General features: G+C 36.8%; 2 protein-coding genes and 1 pseudogene across 3 annotated transcripts; all 3 read left to right on the top strand.

Moving 5' to 3' along the window:
• The first annotated feature begins 12 nt into the window (after positions 1–12).
• LOC103378788 (N-acetyllactosaminide alpha-1,3-galactosyltransferase-like) lies at positions 13–4,806 on the top strand (annotated as a pseudogene).
• An 896-nt stretch (positions 4,807–5,702) lies between these two features.
• Positions 5,703–12,031, top strand: LOC103378786 (N-acetyllactosaminide alpha-1,3-galactosyltransferase-like). Of its 2 annotated transcripts, none has more exons than XM_008310114.3 (6): positions 5,703–6,677; positions 8,865–8,916; positions 9,364–9,444; positions 9,540–9,626; positions 10,060–10,197; positions 10,308–12,030. In XM_008310114.3, the coding sequence occupies exons 2-6, from the start codon at positions 8,912–8,914 to the stop codon at positions 10,996–10,998; spliced, it is 1,002 nt and encodes a 333-aa protein (XP_008308336.1). In that variant the 5' UTR covers positions 5,703–6,677; positions 8,865–8,911; the 3' UTR covers positions 10,999–12,030. The 2 variants fall into 2 exon arrangements, with proteins under 2 accessions (XP_008308336.1, XP_008308337.1); XM_008310115.3 differs by lacking the exon at positions 5,703–6,677 and adding an exon at positions 6,688–8,115 and having other exon boundaries at positions 10,308–12,031.
• Positions 12,032–15,817: 3,786 nt separating this feature from the next.
• Positions 15,818–18,069, top strand: LOC103378787 (N-acetyllactosaminide alpha-1,3-galactosyltransferase-like). Its single transcript, XM_025055853.1, has 5 exons — positions 15,818–15,822; positions 15,965–16,048; positions 16,181–16,276; positions 16,865–17,002; positions 17,252–18,069. Exons 1-5 carry the CDS (start codon positions 15,818–15,820, stop codon positions 17,928–17,930), a joined length of 1,002 nt encoding a protein of 333 aa, XP_024911621.1. The 3' UTR covers positions 17,931–18,069.
• The last annotated feature ends 5,053 nt before the right edge of the window (positions 18,070–23,122 follow it).

The following is a 23,122-nucleotide window of genomic DNA, read 5'->3' as shown; positions in this document are numbered from 1 at the left end:
AGAACAGGTTCAAGTCCTCAAGTATACAGTATGCTCCAAGTGGGATGAAGAAAGAAGGTGTACACACAGCTTTGGATAAACAAACCAAAGAGCAGAGTTTTTTTGATGTGGGTGTGTTCAGATACTGAGCCGATCTGTCCCCACCTGTTTACAGATAGATGGAAGTAGTTTGGAAATGTTTTACTTTTTTTTTTTTTTAATCTTCCTGGGAATGGAATGGAGTATACACACTTTTTTGTGATGAAGCCTGTGGGGCTGGGGCTTTGTTAAGGTACAGTATGTTCTATCACATTGATTTTTGGGAGTGGGTCAGGTACAAGTGAGCGTGAGAGACAAGGTGTAAAAGAGAGACAAAATGTAACTAAATACTAAACTATAAATTATACCATGAAGGAAAAATGTGTAAAGTTAATGGCCTTTAGCTAGAGGCTCACATCGTTAATACTGATGTCTGAAACTCATTGTTGTAATTGTCTGAACCAGAATCACAAGTGCCACAAAACCTGTATCCATTGACAGTCCACTGTATTCTATTCAGTCTGTGGAGTGTCTTCAAACTCAGCACTCACAGTGGAATAATGACCAAGACTTTCTATTTTCTAGGTAAGCAGAAAGTGTGGAGCATTGCTTTACTGCACACTGCAGTAGAGGAATCCGTGTGCTGGGTATTACTCAGACTTGTTAGACCTGTCTCTTTGATACTCACTGCCTCTCCATTGGTTGGTGGAGCTCTTTTCAGAACAGGCCCCTCTCCTACAACCTGCACTCTTGTACTACACTCTCGAGTGTGAGTGTTTTTATTATTATTTAAATATCACCAAAGCAATACCACTGGCCGATATGTCAAACGTGTATTGACGGCAGAGTGACTGTGTGTCAAGTGAGACATAAATCTCACAGCACGAGGACCTGACACTTTTCTCAGTGGCAGCCAGGGAAGGACATCCAGGTAAAACATGACTTTACAAGTATTACTCTCTTCATGCTTTTAAATGTGATCATGTGTATACCTCTGTGTACATTATAGTTCACTGTGTCCACACTTTTTTAATTTTGTTTGCTAATGATGTACTTTGTGATCTACTGGTAGACCCCAAACCACATATTGGGCAGCTCTGCTTTAGGGCATACATGTAAATAACTCCCTCCCTCAAAGCTTTACTTAAAATAAGATTCTCATTGACAGTGGATTGATTTAAACTGTAGGAAATACTCATAATACATTTATGTACCAGTGAAAATATTGACTTGACTCCTGTATAAAGTTTTATGTAGAACAAATTCTATATTAGTTCAACATCTCAGTTTCGGAGTAACAGGTAACACAAGCTGATGACAGCATTTGATTATGCAGTGTCTAATATATAGGACGTTATAGAAATAGGACAACAAATACACTTATTACCTCATATGACAGCTATACCTTCAAACATTAGACACAAGGGTTAGGTTTTTGATAAATTATATTTGGAAAACAAACTTTCTTTCAGCCATAAAAGTTTCAGTCAGTACCCAATGCTGTTTGCAATAAATCTGATCTGATTTTACACTACAGCCTTCCAGCTTAAAAAATAAAACTGCGGAGAAGCAGAAATATTCTATGGTTCTTTTTGAGTGATTTAAAAGACTGTGATGAGAGTTAGCTTTTAAGGCCTGCACAAAGAATCCTGTTATTCTGCCTGCCAAGCGTGTTTGTGAACGTGCCAACTTACCTGGTCCGTGGTACTGCTTCAGTTTGTTTTTCTATACAAATTCAGCTGTTTTTCTTGCCTGACATGTTCTCGTATTACTGGCGTTACAGTTCCTTGTTTTGCCACTGGCCTGTCAAATCTCGTCCAACACATTTCATCACACCAACACAATGAAGGCAAAATGCAATTTTATACAAAAGGCAACTCAACTGAATCCAAATATTCTTGTTGTTTTTGCAGATACTGTAAAACGAGACCTTCACCCTTATCTGAGTTTGTTTGCGGGGAAATCCAAGGACCACTTTTCACAAATATGATGTAAGAAATCTGACGATTCACTGCGACAGATACTCAAGAAAGTTGCATTGTTTTAGAATATACAGGGTCGGGATTGTGTGGCTTTCAAGTGCTCTTGGCACACAAAGCTTAAAATGTATTATAAGGCATTAGGGCATCACTTTTTAAAACTATAAAACTTTACATAAACAAAGGCAAAATATTAGATTTTTAACAATACACTAGGGCTACTAACAGTTCTGACTGACCACTGGGAAATTCTGGTATTTAGCCTACAAGGGGATACATACCTGTAACGAGGGTCTTTGGTATGCTTGTACAGCAGTTGTTTGGTTTCCCCAATGTAGAGATCAGGGCAGTCTTCACTGCACTGTACTGCATATACAACGTTGCTCTGTTTGTGGTGAGGTATTTTGACCTTTGATTAAACCAGTCTTTGTCTGACTGAGGTATTGTCATTCCTTATGTTGCCGGAACCTCCGAAAAACTTAGGAGAATTTTTTACTAGCACCAAACTCCTGTACATTTTAAACCCACCAACACCCTACAGTGCAGTCACTCAACAGAGGAGGTGGTTTGAGACCTTTCATTCACCTGTAACGTCGCTCTGAGTCCAAATAATTTCAACCCTCTCTCTGAAGAAAGACCACAGTTTCATTTCAAAGGACACCCAGCCAAAAGTGTCGCTCAGGTGAAACTATTAGTCCATAGCTATGGTACCACTCCCCATTCACACCTCCAAACTGGTGACTTTACACTCTGCCCTCCTTTGAATACGATGGGTTTCACCACACCTCCATCCCCCCTTTCTGCAATGACCCTCGTTACAGGTATGTAGCCCTCTTAAGGCTATATACCAGAATTTCCCAGTGGTCAGTCAAAACTGAAGAAGCCTCTTGGATGAGAGGTGAAAGGTCTTCAAAAAAAAAAAAAAAAAAAACCTACTTTGTCCAGTTGCTTTTTGTGTATTTTTTTGGATTAGTATAGTAGTTACAAGACGGACAGAAATAGAAACTAGACTTGAAATAAATTTGAATATTCCACAACTATTTAAAATGATTTCCATCACCCGTTCACACTTCAGAATAACACTCTTCAATGTTTGTGTGTGATTCCAGTGGCATCCCTGACAGAGCTAGGAGAGTGTCCTCCTTCTGCTCTATTCTCTTTGTTGTCACCACTGTGACCTTCTTATCTTCAAGGTGAATGTCATGACTCGCAAATCTTCAGAACTGAACACATCATCAACATTTATTGACAGAAAATTGGCATTGAAATGAGTGTGTTACACTTTCACACTGTTCTCAAATTCAGGTACTTGTTTAGCCTTAATCTTTGGGACATATGGCCAGTGCCGAGTAAGGAAGCAACAAGATGGCTGCACAAAAACCAACTTGACTCGGGGTGAGAAATCAGTTTTCTTGTATGAGGCTGCATAACTTCCGATGTTGCATTTTGTTTGAAGGTTCTGTCTGCTTTAGTACAAATTCTAAATACCTGGAACTGCAGTGTTTGAAACTGTGTAATTGTCCAATTGGATACTGATCTAATTGTCAGCATTAAGAAATAAATCCCTTGAGGTTAGTGTTTGTTAGACATACCAACCAAACAACCCATGTTGTAGGATATTAACAATAACTTCTGCATGCTACTTTCATTTCAGAACCAGACCAGATGTTTTGACAAACACACCATGGAATGCTCCTATTATTTGGGAAGGGGTGTTTGACCCTTATGTTTCTGACCAGTTCCACATACGACTCAATTCTTCTGTTGCACTCACTGTTTTTGCTGTGGGCAGGTTTGTGTTCTTTTTTTGGTTTCACAATGCCAAAGTTTAAAATAAAAAAAGTCTGCTATGTTTGATGAAATTTTCAATAAGGTTAGAAAAAAACAAGTCAGTTTGTGTGAAGTTTTTTTTTATATAAATCCATAAGTGACCCCCATGTCATTTGTCTCTCTCTCTGTAGATACCTGGATGTTTAACTCAAGACTTTTCTCGTCTCTGCGGAAAGACACTTTATGTTGGGATTACGAGTCACTTACTATGTGTTCACTGATAACCCAGAAAAAGTCCCAGAACTAGAGCTGGGACCACAGCGAAACATGAAAGTTATTGAGGTTGCGAAGTACACCAGGTGGCAGGACATCTCCATGATGCGCATGCGGACAATATCAGTTACGATCGAATCTGAGATTCGTCACAGCTTTCAGTACGTCTTCTGCTTTGACGTGGACCAGGAGTTCAAAGGACGTTTTGGCTCAGAGGCTCTGGGGGATTCTGTGGCTTTGCTTCACGCTCACTATTACAATCTTCCAAAGCACAGGTTCACTTACGACAGAAACCCAAAATCCAAAGCGTTCATGTACACTGGAGACTTCTATTACCACGCTGCGATCTTCGGAGGCCGTTGGAAAAATGTGAAAAATTTAACGGATGAATGTTTGGAGAACATCATGGAAGATAAATTAAATCAGGTGGAGGCCCTGTGGCACGACGAGAGTCACCTTAATAAATACTTTTGGCTGCACAAACCCACCAAGCTGCTCTCACCGGAGTACTGCTGGGACGAGACTCTACCTGCCAAGGACATACTCATCATCCGTATGTTGTGGGCAGAAAAATATTACGAAACCCTTCGTGATAAAAACAATGCTTAATAACAACTCTTTTTTTTCTTACTGTTGTATTAACACTTTTATTCGTATATTTATTTTGAACTGCTAACCCTTATACACTATAAAACCCTATACGTATGCACAGTAACTGTGATCCTGATAAGTGACATTTGACCATTATTGATCTAATCTTTTGATTTGAGTAGTAATATTCTTTGACAAACTCCTTTTTAATTGTTTTAATAGCCAGTGTAATCTCGTTTGACGTTTATCTGAACCAGTTTTGGAGTGCTGTGCTCTTAAAGACCTACAACAAACTGCACGCACACACTCAAAACAAAAGACTTATTGTGTCACGTTGCTGTAATATGACACTGTGTGGATCATAAAACACAGACAGCGCAGACAAAGAGAGCAGTTACTCTAAAGCAGAGTGTGGCTCAACAAAAGCTAGATACATTGACGCATTAAAAAAAACATGCTCTTCTTTCTCACCGATACAGTATATTACGAGTATAAATAATTGAAAACATGCCTTACAAACCTTACTTTGTGTACATCCGAGGTCTTCCACATCTGGCCCATGACCCCCAGGCGGTCCAAAGCGGTACTGCAGGGTGATGCCTAAATTTCAGAAGGTGTGAATGTGGACTTTGGTTTATAGTTTCTAAGGTTTTTATAAATATTAACACAGCAACCCTACTCACTGTATACACTGTCATGTTGAAAAATAAAAATAAACACATTATTATACAGTTTATGAAACAGTGTTATTGTCACAGGCTTAATAGTGATTGCAATTGATCAGTTCAATATGAAATGTAGAAATTGTGCCACAATATTATTCATTCACTGAGTCACATCAAGCAATTTCCAACCAGATTGACATCACAGTTTAACTTTTTATTTTTTTTAACAGAAAAAAACACATAATTGTCATTACATTGAATTAAGATTTTGATGTGCAGATTTCAAAATGCATTGTGTATTACTTTTGAAATTATATTATTTAGTAATAATAAAAAAATAAAGACCACCACAGAATTTAAAAGTAATTTCATGAAATGTCCTTCATAAACAAAATACATTTTATAGTGATTTTTTCATGTGAAGCGTAATGTGTAAGAACAAAAATGAAAGACATATTGAGCTTGATCGTGCCATTTTTATTCCAAGTTCTTTATTCTACCAAACAGTGTTTAGTGTAAGAAATAATATTTAAAAAATATCTAGTAGTAAAACTCTTCTTTAAACAGAAATGTGATGACGTCCCTTGTGATGCTACTGCTATCTAGTGGCCAAAAGCGCACCAGAAAACCTGAGACCCTGACACCCGGGGGCGCCAGAGACGTCCTCATTGCTGCTTTTGGTTTAACCTACGGCAACATGTTCTTCTAAATGACCTCTATAGCCATTGTATCAGTTATCCGTCATAACTTTACATTTATATTTATTTGAAATCGTTAAGTCTAAATGCTTTGATACATGACCGGCCGGATAGTACGTGGGTGAATGGGCAACAATTTCTTTGAATCTGGTGGTCTCAAGAACACAGTGGCCAGTTTGTGTAAAACACAATATCAAACTATTAGTTGTTAACAAAGTTATACAATTTTATAAAAACGTTTCATCATAGAATGGCATGAGGGGGTTGTTGTTGTTATTGTTTTGGCAAGAAGCTAAAAATACACCATATAAGTGCACCATATTTGAGTATAAAAATACATATTTTAAATACCAGCCTATATTTTAAAAGCATATCATATGATGATACAACTTTAATATTTTCAAAATCAAATAGTTTAGCAAACGCATTAAATTGACCGGAAAGAATGAACCACCTACCGGAAATTGCGTAGTAGGGTATATTTGGACGTGTGTACCAGCGTAAAGTTTAAAACCCGGTATTAGTGTGTCTGTCTCGTGTCAGCGTTACGGACGCTTTTTGATTATTGTAATTAGAAGAAACCCCTACCATCTCCCCCTTTGTGTACAAAAAGTGTTTTAGTTGGATTTAAAACTCAAAATGTCCTCCCGAGTGCCAACGCTCTTGGTCATCTGCAGTCAGAAGTGAGTCGTATTGGTTTGATTGTTGATGTATGCAGTATGTCAGTTGTTTCAAAGACATTAGGTCCAACTTCAGTCTGACCAATTACACAAATGATAACCCTTCCTTAAATTTAAGGCATGTGGAACTTATAATAAATTCATAATTATGAATTTACATGGTTTAAAATGTTTGTTACTAACGCGTGGATTATGCGTTGAACATGCGGAATTAGACAGATAGAAATTATTAGGTCTTTTTGTTATTTATGATCATTCATCACTACTGTCAGAATGATTAAACTTTGCCAGTATGTCATCAAGGTTGCCTGTAGTGATGCTTTAAATCCAGCAGATATCGCAGCGGGGACACCTCAACGGTTTCAACGTTTCGTCACCCACGAATCCTCATATTTATATTATATTTATATTTACATCCTCGAATTACGGCGCCACAGTGAAATAATGCCCATAGAATACGAGCATATCCTAATAGAAAGTAAAAACTCCAATGTAAGTATTTTAGATGTTTAAAAGCTACAAATGAACAATTTCTTTTATCAATAAAAATGAGATACCATGGCAAATTTATGATAATGAGCATTTAGGAAAATAACATGATCATTTGGTGATAAAAAAGTCACGATAAAACGCATAGATATTCAGTTCACTTCTCTGGAGTCACTGCAGCCTTTACTGTCAAAAAATGTATTTTTTGATGAACAGTAATATGAAAAGTTGTGGCAGTCTTGGAGACTTTACTCATGTAAGATGAACAACTTAAGTTCATTCCGTTTTGGGTTGGGTATAAGAGGAAAAGCCTGATGATCAGGTCTGTCTTGTTTTGTTGCTTAATTACGGGATGCATTTTTAAGACGAGTGCTATGACGTCAAAGAACAGGTGGACTAAGTAAAACAGACGGCCATCATTTGATGCTTTTGAAACACCTACATGGCTCTGTTACTGTCAATAGTCTGTTGAATGGTGCCGTAAAGTTGTTGGCTCTGACAACACGTCTGACCACACGTCAATATTTATGCAGTGTAGTGTGTATTCTTGAAAAATTGAAAAATTGTAACTGCAACAAAACCCATATTCCTTGTGGAAGAGAATCAGATGATTTTATGCTTTCCTGTGAACTTTCCAGAACAGTTAGATTAGAGTGTAAAAAAAAAAAATTAAAACAGAGATCAGCAGCTGAAGCATATGATCACGTGGAGGTGGAGAGCTAGAAATAGCACATGGGAGAGCCACTGAAAAGGGGAATGGCTGACATGCGTTAAGCCACATTTCAAGTCGAAGTGCCTCAGGGGGCCTACTCATGGCTTGGACTGGCCCTATTTGTTGGGTGTATGAGGAGAAGAGGATGTTGTCCAACACCAAGAGCACAGTCCCAAGCTTTTTTTAAACCTGTTGGAAAATTTGGATAATTACACGGAGCACAGAGAGAAACCAAGTTTTGTGAGTACCATTTAGTCGATTTTTAACAGCAGCATGAATGAAAACTGCTTAACAAAGTCGCAAGATGGTTTAAGGAGGCTTGTTTAGGAGTGTTTAAAAGTTTCTTATAAAATGATCACAATAGAAAATGTTCAGAATATCTTTAAATACATTCCATATTCTACATTTGTAAACGCTAAACATAAAAAAAACTATCGGCTGTTTAGAAAACTTCTACATTTACTCATATATGTTGGTGTTATACACATAATATATACACGAATACTCAAATCTGGCCATTACATTAGGTAAACCAGGTTGTTACAGCTGCTGATTTTACGATGAAAAATGGGGTTTGTCTGTGACAAGGCAGACTAGACTGAAGTAGCCTCGTCTGTCAGTGCTGTGCACAAACCAGATTTTCTGGACTAGTACTGTATATAACTTAGTCTTTTCCGTATAAAACATTAATTTTATTTGACTTTTTTCTCCTCCTTTTACTACTACATTTGTTGAAATCTGATGCAATCAGTGCACTTCATAGAAAAAGATGAGGGAGGTCAGAATCCTCTGTAAACACAGGCAACACGGTGGTCGGATGTGTTTTACCTTTACTTCCCCAAACATTCCCCAAACATTGTGATTGGACTGAAAGGTTGTGTTTCTTTTTTTGTTTTTAATGATTGGCTTTTTATTTATTATCCCATGTTTTATATACATTCTTAATTAATTAATTAATCTTATTTATTTGTGTGTTTTTGTTTTTAAAGATGCTTTGACAGTCCAATTCCAGGTTCTACACAGGTCTTGAACAGCTATGAGGTATTTTGGAGTTGCATTGCTTGCTTTGAAATAAAAAAAAATATTTTGTTTGAAAAACACTATATGTTAGGACTTCAAAAACAACAACACAGTGACCCTGAGCAGTCCGGTTATAATCTCTGGAACAAGGACCTAACTGCCAGCTGAGTATAAATTAAAGGTTTTGAGAGTCGGACCAAAGAACATTAATATGGGAAAAAACAAAGCAGACACTAAAGGCACCACCAAAATGAACATAACTGTTTACTGTTAAGGCCATTAACCTGAGCAGTAAACCTGTGTTTGGGGTATGCCAAAATATTCATATACCATATAGTGAACATAGGTGTTCCTGTCAGGTCTACATCCATAGACCTTTACCTTACACTGGATCACTTGCATGTGCCTATTTGCAAATTAATATATTTTTTTTTTAAATAATAACTGCAACCAAACTGGTCCTTCCAGCTGCTCTGTTCATAGGGCCAGGCGAATAAAGCACATCTGCTGCTTTCTTCTCTTTGTCACCCTAACCTTCATAATTTCAAGGTAAATGACATGGCACATCATTTGGATATTTATTTATTTTACAAGAGTTGTTGTTAGACAATGTTCATACAATCTAGTGCTGGTGATTATTACAGAGATTTGTCAAATACTGTCCATTATCCAGAGGACATTGAGGAAGAGCTGAGACATCTTGTGGATGTAGATTTCACACTAAACTTCAGGTAAGAGAGTTTTCAGATAGCACACACAAACTTAAGGTAATGAACTCAAACCTGCATTCAGCCAAAATGGTAAAATAAAATCCATAGGACTTACAAACTAACTAACGTATTATTATTTTTGAATATACTAATGTTAGCATGTTTTGGTGTAAGTTGTTAGTTCATATCTGGTTTGCAGGCAGGACAGCTAAGAATGCTCACTTTTTAGCTTGAAGGTCATGCCTTTACAGTGTAGCAGGACACTAAATCATAAACTGGCTCTTTTAATACCCAAACTTGGCACTGCTACCCCAAAATATTTATTTTGCTATAGTGACTACAAATTAATTTATTTACTGCCTAGTTTAGAAAAAGGGATTGTATTAAAACCATAACATATTGCCAAAAACAAAAAAATGTTGCGTGTTAATTTCAATCATGTTTTTATTCTTAGTGCCAGACCGGATGTTCGGACAAAAACTTCTTGGGATGCTCCTATCCTGTGGCAGGGAATGTTTAACCCTTCTATTTATGACACAATACACATTCAACTTGAGTCGTCTATAGCAGTCACTGTGTTCGCTGTTGGCAGGTTTGTGCCCCTTGGACGGTCCCTTATATGTGACTATATGACTTAAAAAAATGATTTATCATTTTCATTGATTTATTTCCTGTTTTGTTTTTTGTTTTGTTTTTTTACAGATACCTTGACGTCTACCTGGAAACCTTTCTTACCTCTGCAGAAAAATATTTCATGGTAGGATTACCTGTCACTTATTATGTGTTTACTGATTCACCAGAAAATGTATCAATCGTAGAGCTGGCTTCTCAGAGACATGTGAATGTTAAAAAAGTGGAAAAGCTCAGTAGGTGGCAGGACATCTCCATGATGCGTATGCAGACAATATCGAAGCTGATCGAAACAGAGATTCGTCACAGCTTCAGGTACGTCTTTGCCTTTGATGTAGATCAAGTGTTTAAAGCGAGGTTTGGCTCTGAGGCTCTGGGCCAGTCTGTGGCTTTGCTCCATTCCCACTTTTATAAGCTTCCAAAGTACAGGTTCACCTATGATAAAAACCTAGACTCGGTGGCGTTCATGGAAACAGGAGATTTTTATTACCATGCTGCTATCTTTGGAGGATTTTGGGAAAATGTGAAGAATTTAACAGACACCTGCCATCAGAGCATCATGGAGGACAAGAAAAATAATGTAGAGGCCAAGTGGCATGATGAAAGTCACTTGAACAAATACTTTTGGCTTCACAAACCAACCAAGCTGCTCTCTCCAGAGTATTGCTGGGACAAGAGACTTCATAACGAGAAAAGGCACATACGCATCAGCCGCCTGGTCTGGGCAGTGAAACAGTATGACTCCCTCCGTGATTTCAAGTGACCTACAGTATGAGTCTTCAACTCTGCAACTATGTGCACTCTTGGTTTTATTTATGTATTTAATACCCGGCCTTTCATAAAAAAAGGTCTTTTTGACATGTTTCGACATTTCATACAGCAACACAAAATAGAAAAGGTAGAATATATTTGTGTCATAAGAGGTGACTAAATTGAACTCATCTTTAGACTCCATATAACTGCAGTACACCTGTATACAGTGCTTTGGAGTTTCACAGAGGTCAGAAACAGTTGTTGGTATCTTTTTTCCTAAAGTATTCCTGTGATATATCCTTGAATAAACTTTTTTTATCTGTGTCATTTGTTAGTTTATGGTATAATGCTATGGCTATGGTTATTTGGATTTGTGCTTTTATTGCTTAAAGTGTTACATGATCCTTTATGGTTTTCATCTGAGATATGAAAGCTTGAGTAACCTTAATGATAATGTAGTTTTCTTACCTTTAGGCGTCTAACTTTAAATTCTAAGTTCTTGTTAGATGATCCAACAGGAAGACATCATTTTCAGTTTGCCAAGAAAGTATTAATTAGATATTTAATGATATAGTAATGAGATATTTATTTCAATCTCTGTATTCATATTATTAATGTCTCTTTATGACAAAACACATCTTCAATTAACAAGATTAGGCATTGCACAGTACAGTGCTTTATGAGAGTAGAGCCAATGTGTTGCTAACCATATCATGTGGTGAAAGAAATACAAGCAATTAAACCTGTGAGTTTTATTGGTTTGAGTCTCTCTATTGATTAGTACTAGGGTAACCAACACATTTACTTTAATCCTTGGCTAAATCTTTTGTTAGTCTACCCTGAAGTTCACTGATGCTGCTGTTACCCAACCTTTTTTGTACCAAGGACCGATCGGCCAGTATCAGCCATTACTGCAGACCGGTAATACCCCATCATCCTTGAAGGATCAATCATTTTTTCAAAATAAAACATCTTTTAGATTTCATTCTGTTGAGTCTGTATGACCTTTTGTTTTGAAACATTGCCAGATTATCTTGTAATAAAAAAGAAAAGAGATGTGATGATTCTTTTTTAATAAAGTAAATTAGTAAAAGCTGTCTTTTTGAATAAAGTAAATTAGTAAAAGCTTAAGTACATTTTTTCCACTATGTCCCGGTACCACATAACCTATGGACTGGCACCAGTCCCCAGACTGGGGGTTGGGGTGAAAAAAGATGAAATTATTCATTTTGCATTTCTGTTGAACGCCACTCATTTTTGCTAAAATGAAACACAGCCACCCATGGAGCATCCACATTCTGTTCTAAATGATTGGCCATGTTAAACAGAGGAAAAAATAGTTAAAAGAAAAGACAGTAAACAATAAATGAACTCAACAGACTCTTTATCATTAAAATAAAAGAGGAGATAAGAAGAACAGCAAACAATCCAATAATTATATGAACATTTTAAAAAGATACCACAGAGAGCGTTCTTTGTTCCTTGTGTTTAATTATTACATCAGACGTAGGTTTTTTAAACACACCCTAATAAACTAATGATAAGGTGTGAACACTATCATGCTCACAAGGAAATATGTGGTCATCGAACCTCAGAACAAGTGAGATTTGCTTATCAAGACCTGCCCTGTCCCAAAATCTTCTTCAAACACAATCCATAGATTAAAAAAATAAATAAAAAACACCATTGAAACCACAGAAAACCTAATTGTTATAAGCATTTTTTCTAGAATAAGGCAGTTTACTCACAGAGAGACGTACAACAGGACAGCTTTTGAGTTATCGGTACTTTTGTAATAACTGTACTTGGTTTTTCCGTAAAAAAAGAAACATGTACGAACCACTGTTCACAAGCTGAGTTGGGTTTAGTATCACACCTGTATGTTTTTACCCATGATTCAGGGAACATACCTGTCAAGATGTGATATATGTGACATAGTGAGTAAGAAGCGAGTCACTCCCCAGCAGCATTCAGCATTCCGTCCCTCAGGGGCCTTTCATACTGTAGGAAAATGTGCTCATTTCATCAGGTGCAGGGTGGAGAGGAAGGTGATTAACGCGACACAGTGTTGTGGCAGAGACAGAGTGAATGTTTTCTCACTGGCGCTCTTTCATATATCAATCCGAGCCATTTTGGGACATTATGCCAGGCAGGAATCCAACCATGGTCTGTGAGTACCGCGCTGTCTCTGCGATTTGGAAGGAAAACAATATATTTTATCTACTGTATAGTGAATGCTGCTTTACATACAAAACATGGCTAGTTCAATTTAACATCTGTCTTGTTATTTATTTGAAACCACAAATGACTTGTTTCAAGTATTCATTTCATGTTGTTGTTTCCAAACAGCTGTAATATATAACTTAACTCTTTAGTCTGACTTTGAGTGCTTTTCTTGTCCTTGCTTACCAAACAAACATGGCCTGTCAGGCAAACAACAATGAAGTGATGCTTCACGGTGAAACTGTGCAGTACGAAATATATTTAAATGCTTAGTTCTGAGGTCTTGTTGGAAAAAGGTATTCTGGGAAAATAGGCCTAGAATTCTGATTGACTGCTTAACTTTTGACACGTGGGAAAAGTGTTAAAACAGTTTTGACATGAATGAGGAAATTAGGTTACAGACACTTACTGACAGCCAAGTGGGTGAGGAGGGGGGTGGAGTGGAAGGAAAAGAAAAGGGGGGAAGTGGAATGTACTTAAGTCACAAGTAGTGTTATAGAGATGATTACAAGCTTAGGCTTAAAAAAAAAAAACACTGATCAGGTGCACATCAACACAAACACACACGTACATATGCTGACATCTGAAGACTAAGACTTTCCAGAATTCTTCCCATCTGACCTGTTCTGTTACTTCATGCACACCATCCCCGTCACAAGCATGCATATTAATGAGCCCGAACCAGTCAGTGCAGCTATTTGTGGCTCCCTTCCTCATACCCACTGGTACAGACAACATCAGACAAAGGCATCAAAATACACCTCATTTGCAAACATCCACTGGGGTCAGATAAAAGCATGGACAAAAATAAGCCTGTAGTCACGTGGTTGAAAACAACTCTCTGGCAGGAGAAGCTGTTGCTAAGCAGAGACAATTATTTACACGATTAAAGGATAGAATTACAATTACAGGCAAAGAGTTACAGCTCTATTGAAATGATCAATCAATTAAAAACATGTACTAACAAGCTGGATTTGTCATCATAAGAATAGGAAATATAGTCTACATCCACTTACTTACTAAACTTAACACTGGTTAATATTAAAATATGGCCTTAGCTCATTGACAGTTCAACATTGTGCAGCTTTTACACATGAACCCTTATCTAACTTTTTTTAATTTATTTCTGAGCTTAATAATAGAATGTGAGTGTATTTTATTGAAAATAAGTCTGAGTGTGTGTATAAATTAGTTCTACCAGTGTGTCTCAGAAAGAGTTGAAGAATCTGTTTCTGATCATCAGCACTTGTGATTTCCTAATAAAATGTTTACACTGTTTTTTTCTTCCTGCAACACTAACAAAGGCTAACTGTGTTTTGCCAGTGTTAGGAGATGGGAGGTGATGGATGGCGTCTGAGGGATGCAACCTCTGGCCCACAAGCACCTCACAGAAACGTGAAACAAATGTTCTGTGACAAAGTAAGAGCAGACAAAAGCATAAGAAAATGTTAGTTAGTTTAGTTAACTGGAGCAGTGTGTCATGTTTAATGTGTTTCACATTTGTACACAAAAAGGGCTTGTTAGCTTTGGTACATGGCATGACACATTTGCATTGTGTGTATTATACTAAATACTACTACCTTCACTTTGTCCAACGACTAATCAGTGCTTACAAGAGAGTGTGGAAGGCAGCTTCCTTTTTTTTCGATCTGACTGTATGGGTGTGTTATCTTAAGGCTGACGAGAGTCTATTGTTTTCGCTGTTTCATTTGACTGGGTGAGACAATTTCTTCTGTGTTTTGTTTTATTTATCTTTTTACCCAAAGCAACACATTATAGGTTGGTGGTTTTTGTAAACCGATAGATCTTTGAAATTCATAATGTATTTTTCAGCAGTTTCTGTTGTTGATTTTCTTTAGAATGCTGTTTTTCTGGTTGCATGTTGCAGTCGGTTTGGAGTTTTTTCTTTCTTCTATGTCTGTCCTACATTGTATTTCTTTTCTATTGTACCTTTTTTTTTTTTTTTTTTTTACATTTTTGTGTGAACTTTTGCTCCTGAGCATTTAAATTATGATGGGGTTTTTTCTACACATTTGCAGGAAGGGTGTCGATTAACACGATTATCATGGCATGAGTAGGTTTAAAAAATACCTTTTGATACAAACACACGTCACCTTGGCGTCTTTGATTTTTGGATGTACAAATATTAAAATGCTAAGTTATTGAAATACAGTGACGTGGACCAGTGCTAGCTGTCTTTGATCACTGTACCTTACTATTTCCAGACAATCATCTCTGTCACGAATCTACAAAATGAAAATGAGAGAATGCCAAAGGGCTATTAAGTTCATTTTAATTGCATTAACCCTTGCGTTACTGATAAGAGCCCAGCATCTACCTATAATTCAGTCAATTAGATTAATTGATACTTTTTTCTGCCACAGAACCTGTGCCTAATTATTACTTAGTTGCTGTACCGGTGTCTAATCCACTGTGGATCAGTATATTCTGTAGTCAATCACTAAACTTTACTTTCTTTTTTTTTTTTAGTTAACAGAAAGTAATATGCTCTGTATGGCTTTATTTTCTTTAAAGGTTCTGTTCTATGAAGCAATCCTCTGTTTTGGATTTGGTGTTTGGAAAATCAAGATCTGGTTTTTACAATGATGAGGTAATTATATTTTCATCAAAAATGAATTTCCTTTTCAGTCATTTCTTTTTTGTTTTCAGGTCTATATAACACACTAATATACTAAAATGTTGTGAATATTGTCTTGTCTTATCTAATTGTTTTTGGCTTCAAATTATTTCAGGGATATCTATCGCAACTTCAGAAGATATGGGAAATTGCATGGTCTTTTGATCTTCAGTTTGGGTTTAATCATCATATATTGGAGGTCAATTCCAACAGCCTCCTTTGGCCTCTTCATGATCATATCTGTATTAAAACCCAAAGCAATGTGTGGGCAAAGCTGCTTTAACATTTTTATGTGTTTTTTTTTTTTCTATTTTATGATGACCAATTCTAGGTATGAAATATACTTTTCTAATGAGAGGAAAAGAATAGAAACCACTAATGAGGAAGTGAGGAAACTCATCAACATAGACGTCACTCTGAATTATGCGTAAGAAATCTGTCTCTTTTTTTTATTTTATTGCCAAGCTGATCAGTGTTGTTACTATGGTGATGATATGACATATTGCAGCAGAAGGTTGAGAATATGAAGACATGCATGTATCATGTATTTTTTATTTTGACACACTGTTTATTGGGGGGTGGTTGTAGCTCTTTGTGTAATGCCTTACACCCAGAAGGTATATGCCCCTCCCAAGGAATTTGCCAAACCTATAGTGTAAAGTGCTTTGAGTGGTCGACATGACTAGAAAAGCATGCCTGCCTTACACATCTGCTTTACACACAGAAGGTCCCGGGTTCGAGCCCCAGAGGAACCATAAACTTAATGACATCTCCCCTGGCAACTTGTGTAGGTTTCAAAGAGTCTCACTGTGAATTTCCCCATTGTGGGGCAGATAAATATAGGACATCCAGTATATATGGAAAACTAACTGTTTACCCTTTACCAAAAGGACAGAAGTGTTTCATTTACAATATATTTAGAAAGGTTATTGTTTGCTTTCCCTAAATGCAACTGTGTAAGTACCTGGCTGTTTGCGAGCTCTTTTGTTTAAACATTGTATACATTGTATTTCAGAGCAAGACCAGATGTTCGAACAAAAACACCATGGGACGCTCCAATCATATGGGAAGGGATGTTTGACAAGCATATTTATGACCAAATGCATATACATCTCAAGACAAATGTGGCAGTTACAGTTTTTGCAGTGGGAGGGTAAGTGTGCAATTGTTAATGAATTAGTGACACCTAATGGTATGCAATGCTTACTGTAACAACAACAATAGAATGCCTAATAGAACTACGATGATGATGATGATGATTATTATTATTATTATTATTATTATTATTATTATTATTATTATTATTATTATTATATACTATCTTCTAATATTTTAATCACTTCTTTTTTTTTTTTTTACTATTTTTAAATAACAATTATTTGCTCTTTTTCTTTTCCAAAAGGTACTTGAATGTCTACCTCAAGACTTTCCTTACCAGTGCAGAGAAGTACTTTATGGTGGGATTACCAGTAACGTATTTTATATTTTCTGATTTACCAGACCAAATACCATACATAGAGCTTGGTCCTCAAAGAGAAATTAAAATTATCAAGGTGGAACGGCACTCTAGGTGGCAGGATGTCTCTATGATGCGTATGCAGACAATATCAACACTAATCGATTCAGAGATTCGTCACAACTTCAGATACATCTTCTGCCTTGACGTCGATCAGGAGTTTAAAGGAAGATTTGGCTCAGAGGCATTGGGAGAATCTGTAGCCATGTTTCATGCTCAGTTTTACAGGGCTCCAAAATCCAGGTACAATTATGAAAAAAACCCTAAATCCAAGGCATTCATGAAAACAGGAGATTTCTATTACCATGCAGCTGTCTTCGGGGGAACATGGGAAAATGTGAAGAATTTAACAGATACATGCTTTGAGAACATTGTGGCGGACAAAGTAAATAATGTGGAGGCTGTGTGGCATGATGAGAGTCACCTCAACAAATACTTCTACCTACACAAACCAACTAAGCTGCTCTCCCCTGAGTACTGCTGGAATGAAAAGTTTCCTGGAAAAGACATACGCATCGCACGCCTGGTGTGGTCCCCAAAATATCATACGTCACTGCGCACATAAGCAAAATTAACATTCAAGAAATATCCTTTCCCTAAATAAAATATTTCAGCTGGTCTTAGCTGTGACGTAGCAACAGAACTTGACATTTCCCTCACTCTCTGTCCTTCTCTCTCTCTCTCTCTCTCTCTCCGTTGCACTCTCTCCCTCTCTTTGTACCATAAATCTATCTGTATAATATTTATTTATCTATTTGTGTTATTTGTCTATTTGTTTTGTGATACTTATTGTTGTATATGTAGATGATATAAACGTATAAAATTGATCGAATGATCATAAACTTTGAAAGTTATTTATTTTAAAAGATAAAACGTTTTATGTTTTATGCAATTAACATCAGTAGAACAATTGGTAGTTATCCACCCCTCTCCCTTTAAAAAAGGAAACAGGGCAGTAAAATCTAGCAATATTTTCTTTATGAATTTTCAATTACTTCTCCAGGACCTTTATTGAATTTCCAAAACAACATTTTAATCATTTTTCACATGTTCATCATTACAGGTCTAAATATGAAATTACATTAAAGATGTCTGTGGGATTATTTAACCCAACAGGGGTGATGATTAAATAATTCTTGTACAGAACGTATCAGACAATTCTGGCTTTATTGCATTGCTTTATTTGTGGCTATTTAAGATCAGGACTGAGGTAGACAGCAAGTAAAGAATCATTTGGACAACGAACAAAAGCCTACCCAAACTAAAAATTAATTTGTCTGCTTAAAAAAAAAGCCAATCAGGATGCTCCATAGCTTTGCGTTTGCGCATGTGTTCGTTCGTTACAGGACGTAAGGTGCAAATACACAAGTGACCGAACAACTTTGGATACATTTTTGTAAAGGGGAACGTTGTCAATGGACATCGGGTTCAACTTCCGCCGGAACCCAGGCGGAACCTGTCCCGCTTTATGTTGTACTGCCCAGCATTTTGGTCCGAGTCACGGAAATTGGAGATCTTGTCACTCTTTTTTATTCGATATTACTTTATTGAAAACAAACTATTTTATCTGCCAGGCTGCCTATGGGCACGCCTGTCAGTGCTGTCCACAGCAATGATAGGCCACTTCACGGATAGTGAAGGCATAGTGGGATGTCAATCAAACAGCTAAGCCACAGTATTCGCACACACTTAAATCGGAAAGGGCGCAGTTGGTGTGACACTGTGAAGGCGGCTGTGTGATGTGTGGCGAAAAAAAGAAGATACCATTTTATAAAGATTGGATTTAGACCGGAGACCGGTGGATGGAGATTCTGAACCAGCATTCTGCAATTTGTGTGAAAGCAAATGCTGCTTTCACAGAAATGTTAGGCTAAGTATAGATTCAAGAAGGACAACAACAACTAAGGTGCAATTAATATTCTTTCTGTAAAATGTATTTACAAATATGTATTTATGGCCACTTAATTTTGTTATATCCTAGGTTTTAATATTTGGTTGGTTTTGTTACCAATGTTTTTTCAAAAACGTGCTATCCATGGTGCAGAGAAAGGCTGTCGGCCTGCCACCTGCTGGATTGTGATGCAAAATGTTTGGTGGTGGTCGGGTATTTTTTTTTTTTTTATCACAGATGGTCCATATACTGGCTTCTTTACATTGAAATTGTTAAATTTTACATCAGGTATAAGTGTATTTTATGTTGAATGTGGAATTAAGATAATGTATCAATAAATATGTTACATTTCAAAATGTGTGTTTTTTAACCTAAGCTCTAGCAACCTTGAGGTTGGCAATGTGCGAGATGAGAGAAAAGCCGTTGCATTGTGCAACGTGCATAAAATTTGCTGTGATTTAAAAAAAGACAGAAAATATCAGCATTAAGTCAAAGTATTATTACATTATAGTATATATACACACACACACATACTGTATGTGTGTGTGTGTGATCTGGGGCTTTGAAAGCTGAGGTTTCAGACCCCCTGAGATAATTGAAAGCCAATACAAGTATGAAATTACAACAAAGATTCATTCTAAATTAAGTTAAAGATTTTTAATATTTTTATTTATATTGTAATAATGCAGATACACTGAATTCTTATTTATTGTTTTTTTTTTAATACGTTGATGCAACATACGCTGTATTGCCAAAAGTACCTGCTCACCTGCCTTTCAGTGATCCAACGGAAATGTGTGAAATGTTTCTGTTTTGGAAATTCAATAAAGGTCCTGGAGAAGTAATTGAAAATTCATAAAGAAAATATTGCTAGAAAGGTGTACGAAACTGAACAAGGTCCAATAGCAAGCTTCTGACGCTAGAGGGTGCAGATTGTCCTGCAAATATATACCATTTGTCTGCATTACCACCCTTGAAAACTAACACCTGCTAGGAATTCCTGCCATCAGACTGTTATTTTCTATGGATCAGATGCATTGTTTTTACTTCTTAACTGTTATGTTCTTAAGTGTTGGCTAAAGGATTTGTGCCTGTTAACAGAAGAAGTGAAACTAACAACTCGTGTTATTCTGGTATTATGATGTGGGTTTGGAAGGTGTGGTGTCACCAAACGAGTTAGGTCAGCTGTGCATGAACTTGTATAGAAGTTCTGTCGCTCTCTATTTTCTTTGCCCATTCTCAACAAGGAGTGTAGCATGTGGCAGAAAAAAAATAATTCTTACTTGTTACTTTGCTTCATTACATTCTCCAACTTCATTTGCAGTTGAGCTTGAAGAAGTACACAACACACACCGTTCTCTCACAGAAGACTGGTTTCTTGATGTCTAAATATGATGTTAGTGACATTCTATGGTCAAAAACCAAAGGAGTGAGAACAGCTGGATTTACCTACCTGTTGAAAAGTCCTGTTCCTCTACCACTACTTTATGACATTACTTATGTGTTACTACCGTAATATGTTTAGGTGTAAAAATCGCTGATGTTATGACAAAAGTTGTACTGCCTCACTGGGTGTCACCACTGTGTTGTTACAGATGAAAACCCACTTTGATTGTTAATAATAATAATAATAATAATATTGTTTGCTAATGGCAGATCCTTGTGCTGGTAGAATGGCCTGAGTCACACTGTGTGAGGGTTGTAATTAATACATTCACTAATCAAATACTTACAACTCATTTTGAGTAACCAGACACAGTCAGTTTTGTATAATATGTCCCCTAGTGTTGAGCCTATTAATCTAACATTTTCATGTTCATGTTTCCATCATAGTCAGAGAGATACATACGGTTAATTTGATAAATTGATAATTGGTGCAGGCTCAAAAATCAGAAGAATATCTTTTGTTTTTGGTTTCCTCTTGTGTAATTGTCACAATTAGTGTGTGAAGACAATTTTCATTGACTTGGAATTTGACTTTGATCAGATATGGTAGTATGAGTATATTATTTATGATCTTAGAAATTGCAGATTAAAGTGAAGTTAATTGAAATTACTGTTATATAGGAGAAGGAGAGCCAAACACTTCAATGTGTCTTTTCAAAGAAGTTCTATGGAACCACACTAAAGGTGTGGTTCCATTGTTTAGTGGTTATCATGCCTGCCTTACACATCTGCCTCACATGCAGAAGGTCCAGGGTATGAACCCTAGAGAAAGAACATTCTTAATGGCACCTCCTGTGGCAGCCTGTGTGGGTTGCTCTCTGCACCACCTTCTGCAAGCGCATTTCAATGACAATGTTTTATGATATTTTGACATTTAAAGTTACATGCCGTGAGCTTAGGGTCCTATGTCAATGTATTTTTGGGTCGTTAGATATTATTACATTATTCATTTCACTGTTGATATAAAGTTGTATCTGCAGGTGATTTGGTTTACAGTTTTTCAGTTGTGTCTAAAGAGAGGACAAGCCTTGGGTCGATTTGTCATCGTGACCCTTTCACACATCCACAGACTGTTATACTGTTGTTATGTGTGTCACAGTGATGTTGATGTGTAGATGACACAATTAAAGAACACCCACAGAGACTTTGTCTCTCATCAATGTTAGTTGTGTCATGTATTCTCATTGTCTTTTTTTACATGAACTGTAACTCCAGACATTGATGAAGTCAAACCTGTTGTAATAAGTGTAACATTCCCCGCTTTTTTGTATGTGTGTGTATATATGCACAGTATTTTAATATATGTGTGTATAAGTACTGCTAAATTAAGCAAGAGTTTAAAAATGCCATTTAAAACGTGAAGCCTCAAAACATGGCATCATGTTTCTACAGTAGTTATTGTTGACAAACAGGGAACAATTTCTACACATCATAACCAATAGCTACACCATATGCATTAATTCATGCCGAGAGGCGTTCAGACAGATTTGATGTATTATTTCTCCCCACTCACCCCTCAAGGATCAAAATGAAATGTACATGTTTTTTAGCAGCAGGAAAGTTCAAGACCCACTTCTGCTCTGAGACATATTTCCTTTGGTATTATATGTGGTATACTTTGACTAAATATATATTTGATATTGTTGCTTACAGTGATACCTGTCAATAACCTTTTCTACATGTTTGCTGAAAACACTGAATAATTGCAACTGAAGATAAAAGGTGTAGATTTGGATTCGACGGATCCTCAGTCACACACACCTGCCCAATTAAAGAGCCAGGGAACAGCCACTCATTACCTTCTAACACTCATTTCATTTCGATCGGACGTCAGTGCCTGCATTCAGAGAGAAAAGGCGTGGCGCAGGGTCAGAGACATATTACCGTGTACCTCAACCTCCAGTTCTGCTGCACCTCTGTGTAGAATGATACATTTCTTCACGTCAGAACTCAGTTCCAGTGATTCCTGTATCAACCATTATTACTTGTGTGCCACTATATTTACAAACTGTACGGCTTAGCTGTTATTAACATGGAAGCCCAGCTGGGTGTGGGCATGTTAAGACACTCTGTACTTTAAATTAAAATCTGTGATTATTCAAAAGCAGGCAAAACCTGATTTTAATTGTCATATTAAGTCCAAGCCATCACACCCTTTTCTCTCAGTCTCTTGTGTGGGACTTCAAACATCCCTGACCTTTTTTTCATGACCAATTTGGTGTTTGGTGTTAAGTCTAAACAGCTTACAGCTACATTATAAGTAAACAAGCCTAATGTTCTCTCATAGTGTTTCTTGAAGTAGTAGTAGTAGTTGCATACTTTAGTTATGAAGATCACCTAGCACACATACAAGGATATTTGGAATAAATGTGAGTTAGTTCAAGGACATTAACCCAAAACCTGTCTGTTATTATTTTTAT

The sequence above is a fragment of the Cynoglossus semilaevis genome, chromosome 5 (assembly GCF_000523025.1).
Source record: "Cynoglossus semilaevis isolate Cse_v1.0 chromosome 5, Cse_v1.0, whole genome shotgun sequence".
In the NCBI taxonomy this organism is placed as follows: Eukaryota; Metazoa; Chordata; class Actinopteri; order Pleuronectiformes; family Cynoglossidae; genus Cynoglossus; species Cynoglossus semilaevis.
The sequence above is the reverse complement of the archived record's forward strand: the minus strand, read 5'-3'. Positions and strand labels throughout refer to the sequence as shown.